The 9,869-nt window shown below is 37.5% G+C and overlaps 1 protein-coding gene across 1 annotated transcript in view; it reads right to left on the bottom strand.

Annotated features, from left to right (window-relative positions):
* FAM160B1 (family with sequence similarity 160, member B1) overlaps positions 1-9,869 on the bottom strand; it is a 104,799-nt gene that overhangs the window by 19,660 nt on the left and 75,270 nt on the right. The window contains exons 4-5 of the mRNA XM_010007944.1: positions 3,680-3,758; positions 1,599-1,768 (exon numbers count right to left, since the gene is read on the bottom strand). Of these exons, the coding sequence (XP_010006246.1) occupies positions 1,599-1,768; positions 3,680-3,758 (249 nt within the window). The remainder of the gene's footprint in view (positions 1-1,598; positions 1,769-3,679; positions 3,759-9,869) is intronic.

Below are 9,869 nucleotides of genomic sequence, written 5' to 3'. Positions count from 1 at the left end.
CTCTTTCCAGTATATATTCCCTATCAATACAGCAATAAGGGGAAATTAACTCTGAATTAATTGGCTACAAACAAATGCAGCAATTCAGTAAGTCAGGACATAGAAATATAATAAACTATAAACATCTTAATGTCAACAAATTCATGCACAATTAACCTTAGACAGATAGTGCTTATAAATGCACAGATGTTCCAGGACAAGATAAAGCCATTGGGTTATTTCCCTCATCTGGTTCTCTACACAGGTGAATGAAGCCAGGAATGACAACTGCCTAACCCAGTTCTCCTTCCCAGATAATTAACCCTACATTATTAATCCCTAATTCTCACTGAGTTGGTCAAGCAATCTGTTGAAAAGGATGGCAAAACATGTACAATCAGGGTGCACCTACAATAATGTAGTAGGTCTAAGTGATTGCTCTGAAAGAATATTAATTTTTTTTGCAACAGATCTTTGCAACATCTTGCAAGCACTGAACTGTGTGTTTACTTAAGAATCAACTCACAAGTGGCACAGGATAAAGACAGGCTGTACGAGAACTGCTTCTACAGGCATATTTGCATGAAAGCAAAATGATTTCTCTCAGTTCTCAGAAACATGCTACTAATTACCCACTTCACATATGTCTCTGTTTCATCTTGGTTTCTTGGCAAAGTTTATGGATTACTGAACGAGCTGTATTTCTGAGCAAGTATTTTCAATGCACCAGGTATCTTAGCCTGACCATAGGCCACATGGTATGGTAGAGGAATTGTAGAGCTCTGGTCCTCTCTGAGCAAGTAACATCCCAGTTTCAGACAACTGGTACCCTACATTGGCTATATATGTAAAAGCAAGCAGATTAAAAAGTCACAACAGGGTATAAAAGGCTGACTGAGAACAAGACCATGGAGAGCTCCTGTCCCATCCTTGGAACAGCACACACCATGCTTTCCTAACTGCATCTGTGACATGATACAAAGTTCTAGCATATGGGCTGCCAAGTTAATTCACCCCATACATTTCAGTTCATAAATCTGCCAAGAAATGTATCTACAAGAATGTACCAAGCCCATGAAGCTAATTTCACTTGTGCCACAAACCAGACATGAGAAGAACCAGACAACATGGCCAAGGGCTGCGTTCCTACCAAAGACGTGGACGTGTAAGATGTCTGGGGACATTCTTAAATTAATGCCTTCTGACATGGAATTCTTTCTGAGAAATAACTCATCACATTCAGAAAAACCAAACAAAATTTGTATATAACACAGCACTTTTCACCCAAGAATCTCCTGACAGTTAAAAGAGAGAGAAGGATAATACTGTTTTGTAGAAGCCATAAAAATTCTAGATTGAACAAAAATGTTTCTCTTGATTCTAGTTTCACAGTCAATATTATCAGAGTGGTAAGTAACAAGTCTCAGGGTTCTGCATGGTCAGCATCTCACTGGTTGTCTCACTTGTAAAAAACTATTATTTGTAATATGTTGGTAACATAAGCATAACATATTTGCAAGAGTTCAGTGTCCCACACTACCATCTACTGTAGAATTTCAGTCTTTGTTACAATTAGGAGGTCACACAAAAGACAGTCAGCTCTGCTGAGAAGTACATACATCAGCTTTTCCTAGTGTGTAGAGTGTCTCCAAAATCTTGTGATGTAGCAGATATTCCATACATGGTCCTGTTTCCCCTGATTCCCGCTCATTTTCTTCTTGAACTAGAATATCCAACATCTGTTCCAGGTGAGAGGGAATGTTGGTATCAGTCACAGGAGCTTTGTCATCTAAATAGAAGACGTGCAATTAAGAGTTATTAAAATATTGTCCACATTTTTTGTTAAGTTCAGTTCCAAATTTAAGATTTAAAAACATGAACACCCATGTAAATAATCTTATAGATACGACAGAAGGTTTTTAACATGTCTCAAATTAAGTTTTCAGAATCCTATCTTGAAATGTAAACTTGAACATACATTAGGCAGATATCTAATCTTGCAATGGGGAAAAGGTTGCTAAATTTCAAAACACGCATTAATTATACAGTCAAAAAGGAAAACTTTTACAGCCAGAAACTAAGCTTAGGGAGAGTAAGGTTCATCTCTCAATCTTTCAGTTAGTATCCACCCCATCTTGATAACTTCCTCTTTGACTCTTCACATAGTACTCTGAAATCTATGAACAGCCTCCAAGATCAGCTTAATTTGCAGCTGATCAGTTCCTTTACAAACTAGATAACTAAACAAATGATTTTTCTAATGATAACAACAAAAAAGATCCAAACTCTATGCTGTTTACTCTTCAAAAGTGTTTAGATGTCTTTTATACTTTCTCCATTAAGATATCATTCTGTCAAACTTCATGAAGGAAAGGGTAAGGCTCCAATTTCATCATACTAAAGTCAGGAGACTGTTCTGGATTCATGCCACTAGCAGTGAGAGCTGGTATTAACGTGTTGTAGAGAAAATCCACACATGGCTAAACTCTACTTGAACAAATATCCCACTAGGCAAATGGTTACTACTTCTTATGCAATAATCTAAAAATGACTGTCACTTGCATGCAGATGGCAACAAGATCACAAAGGAGAACTGCCATATCAGAGTGACTTTGATGTCTACCACAAACTCCAGTTAGCCTAGAGTGTTTTGCTTGAATTTCCTAGACATAATGGTGCTCCCACTACAGAGGACAGAAATATACCTACTGAGTGAGAATTTGTTTTCCACAATACTTTTGAGAGTCTAGGAGAGAGGTCAGCTTTTATTCTGCACCACATAAATGTAGGTATCAGTTTTCTCCTATCACCCTGTCATTTCTACCTTAGGAAATTTCACATAGCGTTCCAAAAGATGAATATTGAGAACCAAGGGTCAAGTTTCAGCTTGGAGGAGTAAATATTGATATAAACAAGATCACCAGTCCCAGACACAAACACAAATACCTACTCTACCAGAAGTGGAGAACTAACAAGTATGAGGAAAGCATAGTAACATTCACTTTTAAAACTTAGTAGTTTAATAACTACTAAGGGCCAAACATTAAAAATTTAAATGTTGCATAACTGCTGTAGGAAAACAGGGAAAGTTTAAGTAAAAGCATCTACAGCTGTAATTCATCAGAATACCATTTTTTTCAGAAGAGCAGAATAAGGTCTGGGTAAGTTCTAACAAAAGATGTTCTAAATCTGCTCTCAAATGCACTTTTCAGAGCTATGATATCAAAATATCATTCATGTAGACAAGACACTAAAGAAAAAATACCTAATACTGAGCACATAGAGTTCAGATACGCGTGGTAAAATCTATGACCACAAGAATACTTTCATTAAAACCTTGGAAAGAAAAGGAAAACCCCTGATGCAAAACAATAAAGCTGCTAATGGTGGGGACTACATTTCTCTAGTTGTCTGTTCAGATTAAACAGAGTATTTGAAGACAGAAATTGGGTCAGATGTGAAAATGTACCCTTCTCTACATGGTATCAGGAAAGAAGACCTTCCTTGATCATTTTTCATGCCCACTTTTTAAAGGCATGAATGAAGGTACACAATATTTTAAATTAATTATTATTATTGTTGGTATTTTGATAAAAGACATGACATTAGTATTTCTTAATCTTTATTTTTAAAAACACTGAAATTAGGAATTCTAGTTTTTACAAGAAAGAGACAAAACCAGAATGTTTTCTTCATTTACCTGATGTCTCTATGTAATAATGAGTGATTGCCTTCCAGTGGTAAACAAAATCTTCTTGTAATGGAAGGGAAGGTGCCAGCTATAAGGAAAACAAAAAAACAAACAAAAAACTGTTAGGAATTAAATAAACTTATTTCCTTGGAGATTAAATTGAATTTTATCTTATACTTGGAAGCAAACTGCTGTGCACTAGTGCTACAATTCTTACTCTGTGCTCTTTTACCTTTAACAAAGATCTCATACATCATTCATGGCATGAGCCCCATGTCATACTGCCTTGTGAACATCAATAATAATCTCTGTGATGTCTCTCTGACCAGACAATCTATTTGAAGCAACAAAAGCAATTGTTCATCCTACTAAAGCAACACTAGAAACATAGGTTTGAATTGTTTGAGAGCTTTGTCCTGAAGAAAAAAAACACATTCCTCTTACATCTGCTCTTGATGCCATCTTGCTTTTCAGTACACCCTGTTCTCTCTCCCTCTGCTCTCTTAAATACTGATTAGCTGTATTTTGAAATGTTTTTATTTCCAGTTAACCACAACTTTAAGATCTTTGTTTCTTTTTTTTCTTTTTTTTTTTGCATATCAGGCCTATCCCCAGAGCTTGACAGGGTGTTCTTTTATTTTTTAACAAGTAACATTTCTAATTTCATTTCTGAAAGAAAATAAGTTTCTTCTTTTCTGGAGGAATTTGGAATGCCCAGTTGGGCATGACTGACATCCAGGAATAACATACTGCAAGACAAAACACAGGCTCCCACCCTGTCAACATCAGTACTGCTCCTTCCTCACCAGCCTCCGGCTCAGGACACCACAGGCACAAACAACTGCCACTCCACAGGCAGCATGTGAAAAAAAGAGGAACCACAATCATTTTATCACTGTGCTCTCCAAAGTGAGAGTTGAGACAAACACTGGATTTGTGATCACAGTATAAAATGTCCAGAGTTGGTAAAATCAGAAATCCTTTGGGGAAAGTCTCCCACCACTCAACAGATCACATACAGGTCTGTTGTTACTGAAGCCTGGTCCTACTTGCTTGAGGCATTTTTTATTATTTATTTTTTTTTACAATAAAGCCCTCAAGTAATTATTTTATAGGCAATCCTAAATAAAGGATTATCATTGGACATGATGGTAGCAATGAGCACTCTGGCTGAGGAAAAGTAGAGAGGCCATTTCTGAAGAATACCAGGCCTTTCAGACCACTCTTTTTCCAAAGTAACACATGATAGATAATGTTAAAGATTTAACCTTGACTGAAGTGATTTCCTCCTCACTTCTTCTAGCCTCATCTGCCTCCAGATGAACGTAGTGCCTCTGAGCAGTGCCAGGAAAAGGATTTCACTTCTCAGCACTGTCAGTAATTTATCCACCACAGGACAAAACTGTGGATACAGACATTCTCCCTCCCAACAAATGCCTCCAGGGACTCCTCTCAGAAGTGAAAAGGTAATTCAGGGACAAGTTCTGCCCTCTTAAATTAAAATACTTGGTGATTTCATAGAGTCTTCTCTGATCAAGGACAGCAAGACAGAGATGCAGGTGAACCTAGTATAAATTTGCAGATATTCCAGGGAACACTTAACAGAGATGTAACTCCAGCAATGCAAGGCATTTTTCTGAGAGAAATGTTTTCCTGACAAAAAATTAAAAAAATAATTAAAAAAACCTTTTTGCTTAATTATTCAGACACAAAATCAAGGTAAAGACTAAGACATCATCTTATACACAAACAAAGCCTGACACTGGAAAGCATTAGAAAAATGTAAACTCCCAAACACTTGGTTGACATGCTTTAACCCTACCAGGAGAGACAGTGCTAGGATGAAGTTGTAGTTTCTATTTTAGGATGAATTATTAGGTAACAGCTGAGATGAAATATATATTACACTTGCCAATCTGAATAATCACGCTTTTGTAAAAGTACACATACGTTTATAAAGATTCTGAAGCAAAATAAAATTCATTGTGAAGGCCATTAATTCCAGTAATTTTTTAATTTGAAGGATTTACCTTAAAAGTACACTTATTTCTCACAGTTATATTGATTTTTTTTTTATGTAATTACATAAGTTCTTACTATTTTTGAGCTATAAATTCCTAATCTCAAAATGAAGTTCTCTTTCTTTGGGGAAAAAAAAACCCAACATCTTAAAGACTACAGTGTAGGTGTTGGTGTATCAAGTAGCCAAAACTCACTGAACACTACTAAAAACCAACCCAGTGAGCAGACATTGATTAGTTCTTCCATCTAGTCCCCAGCTCCAGCAGTCAAGCTTCCTGGGAGTGAATGAGTGAGTGTTCTCATTTAGGAGCTAAACTTAATGCATGCTGCCTTATTCTGGTGACAATACGTCACTAATGATTGAACCCCACTCCTTCCAGGAAAAGTACTGTTCTCAGGAGAACTATAGATCTTTGACCAGAATTATAGTCAGCTTGTTGCAAAATCTGTCCAAAATACAATGCCACATAGTTTTCAAGGGTATATAAAATTTTTGTTTAGGCAGGAAAAAAACCAAAACATCAACACCAAAGTAAGCTATAAATATTCAGTATTAAACAGCAATTCCTTTGTGAATTTAAAAATCATTGTTGCGTTTTTCAAGTACACTTCTCAGAAGAGCAATTCAATACTGAAAAGCACAGAAACAACCAAATCTGGGGATATCCTGCAACATCTTTTGGACAAGTTCACAAAGTAAAGAAAACGCTATATGAAAGAACAACAGGTACCATCTGGTCAGAAACAGAAAGTGGAAACTGTGCCAAAGAGAGACAAAGGGGAAGTGCATGCACACTCCCTGACTGAAACAAGGCAAACTATAGCAGTCACTCCTCTTCCATCTCACTACTTCACTACTGTAAAGGTTTGCCCCAAGGGAAAACCTGAAAAAGGACAAATGCTGGAAGGTTTCCTTTATTTCTTCAGTTGGTGAATGAATGGAGTTTATAGTGGCAACTGCTTTCAAGTATAGAATTAAGATTGCACATGCTTGCAAGCTATGTGTTAAATTTTATCATCATTGTATGTTAATAGCAGCACAATATTAAAACAATCGGTGATGTGAAGCCATTACATCAAATAAAGCAGGTTCAAGAAGAATAAATCTTCTGAGCAGTTACGCAGTTAATGATTTTAGATCAGAACCTGTAGCAAGTGACTCAGTTTCTCTCAAAGTTCAGTTTTGCCTCAAACCATAAACAGATAACAAGTTAATTAAGAGCATGTTAAGGTACCAGTATAAGAGATGCAGTGGAATAGGTTGGTAGAGAGATCCCAAAAATGTGCAGCAGACACTAAAATCTAAATTCACTCCCAGATACCAAGAGAGTGACACTAAGAAACAGAAAATTGCAAAATTCAAAACCGAAATAATATTTTTCCAGCTTAAGGTACACAGCTCAAAACAGTCATCTTGAGTTCACTTTTAAGATGAAATGCCTCCTGAAAGCCCAAATCAAACACAAACAAAAGCCCTTTCTTTGAGCACCGAGTGACCAATATACAGACACACTATTTTGTCTAGGGAAACATGAGTAAAGAGCACAAGATAAGAGGAATAGTCAGTCTAACTTGCTGCTTTGTTACTGTACACCACGTTCTGTATGTTGCTGAAAATGCAGCACTCATGGAGTACCTTTGGGATAAAAGTGTATCAGAAAAGCACAGCAAAGAGAAAACTTGGAGGGGACAAGCCATATATAAACTATCAGAGATTCATTAATATTAACACCAGAAAGCAACAACATTTCCCTTCCACCCTGAAGTAGGGGAAAAGAACAAAGACTGCAGTTCCCTCAGCCAGTCTCACTGACCCACCCAACCCAATTTAAGGATGTTGTGATGATACCACAGTGGTGCTTGCTCATCTGGATGCTGCAGAGAACCCCGGAAAGACCAAAAATATCTAACATACTGGCAGGACTGACATATGATAGAGGTGGTGAAAATTAAGATTCGGTTGCAATGAGAATCAGGATCATCATTTCACACACTTGGACAACTTCAGCAGAAAAGACTGAGAGTTTTGAGTTATTCAAGGTAAGAAAAAGCCTTAATAAAAAGCAATTGTCCCTTAATAAAAAGCAAAGTCCCTTATGTTTGCCTCGTCACAGTTCTGTCACAAAGGCAGTCAGTTAAAGAACCATACACTCACACCAAGTGAAAGGCAAATACTCCCATGTGTATTAGGCTGTCAACCTTTGGAACTCCTCATCATAGTTAAGAGAGATGGCATGCTCAGGGTGAGATAACAAAGGTTATCTAATAACAGAGAAACTCTTACTATTTAAGTGTATGTCTCCAAGTATGCAGGCCCATGGGCCCTGAGGCAGGACAGGAGCATTATCTAAGTGATGTGCAAGAGAAAAAACAGGGGAGAACAGCTATCCAAACAATTCTGATTTTAAGTAGTACCACCAATGAAAGCTAAGCTCAGTACCTCAATTGTATTTAAGTATTCAGCCCGCTGAAAACTGTTCTGCTGCAACTGAATTCCTCCGGGAGGCTGACACTCAAAACCTTTAAGAATTTACTTTATTAACCAGTTCTGTTGACAATATTTGGGGTCCGTAAGCTATACTTCCCCCTCAACAATAACAGCAAGTAAAAATGATGCTCCAAATTATCTAGGTTCTGAAAACACAAAGGCAGCATCAACATGGGCTTATCTAATATTTAGGACTTGACATCAGTTTTCCTTTTCAGAGTAGCAAAACTAAGTTTACAGTTCAAGAGAGAATGAAACAATGATCTAAAAGTCACAGCACCAAAACCAGTTAAGAGATTTCTACTTCTCACTTCAGTGTTTAAATCACTGGGTCAAACTTCTTAGCTAAAGTAAGAAACATTCTTAACACCCTCTTGCTTTTGTGATTCCATGTTTCACTCCTAGCTTCGTATTTGTCACAACCCTGTAAATGCAATTCAGAGCAGTGTTTATTATCAGAAGGTCCATCACAGTGGTGCTAGGAGGAGGCAATTCTAAAAGGGACACTAGTTGAGCAAGAACATAGAGCATGTTGTTTGATAGCAATTACTTGCAAAATGGTGCTACTGATCTGATTCTGTGTGGTTTTTTTAATTAAAAAATCATCTAGTCCATGCTATCTCTACTTTTGCCCTTTTCCATTAAAGTAATTCATTTTTTCCTAGTTTTCTATGGATCTCAAATAAATGCAGTTATTTTAGTTTATTTTTGTAATGTAAATCATATAAATGTTTTAGTTTTTATTAGACACCTTGAATCAATAGGCCTGAAAGATTAACTTTACTCCTCTATATCTCAGTCATCCACTCTTACTCAAAATGTGGCAAAGCTCACCCTAACAGCTCTTTAGCCAGGCAGCTACTAATTTCTATTCCTCTCCCAATGAAAGCACTTTCTGCTGAAGGCATTAATATGTGGTCATAGAGAGTTTCCAAATAAGTTGTTCCATCATTCTTTAAAACACTTCTTTCCAATTAGCACTCTACCACTAAAAGAGCAAACTAGGAACCTGCAATTAATTAATACATGCTTAACTTTAAAACCTGAATACTCCTGCTAAAGAATGCAGAACTACAGGCACATATGAAGTCAAGCACATGCTTAAATATTTGCAGCATCGAGGAATACATCAACACACAAAGGATGCCCCTCACATGAGGTAGGATCTGGCCTGCAGGCTCTTTTTTCAACCATTTGAACCATTTTCCTTCAACACTTTCCATCTTCATTTCCAGCACTATTTCACTGCCAGTTTTCAGCACCTAGCTAAAGATGCACTTCTTCAAACTCGTCTCATAGGTGGCTTAGCTTACTGAAAAAGGACCTGAAAGCCAGAGACAGTATCACCAGGACCTCACCTCACTGAAAAGCAAACAAAATAATTCGTGTAGGCAGTAAATGAGTCCTGATAAGCAGGCAGCTGAATGTGGCCTACAGAAATGGCAGCTTCAGAAATAGGTCCTGCTGTTTTCCTGTCCCCAGGGCGGTTGGCAATGGGGCTGAGATGCGAGAGGCTCCATGATGAAATCTAACTTAACACACACAACCCCGCGTACCCAAGGCTTCCCTCTTCACCTCACCCAAATAAAAAAAGAGAGCAGGCACGAATTTGGAAGACGTAACATCAAATAAAAGCACCAGAGACAGCGACTGCTGATGTCTGCTGGCCACGACATGAAGGCAAACCTG

This window comes from Chaetura pelagica, unplaced genomic scaffold, assembly GCF_000747805.2.
Source record: "Chaetura pelagica isolate M959 unplaced genomic scaffold, ChaPel_1.0 scaffold531, whole genome shotgun sequence".
Classification (NCBI taxonomy): Eukaryota; Metazoa; Chordata; class Aves; order Apodiformes; family Apodidae; genus Chaetura; species Chaetura pelagica.
The sequence above is the reverse complement of the archived record's forward strand: the minus strand, read 5'-3'. Positions and strand labels throughout refer to the sequence as shown.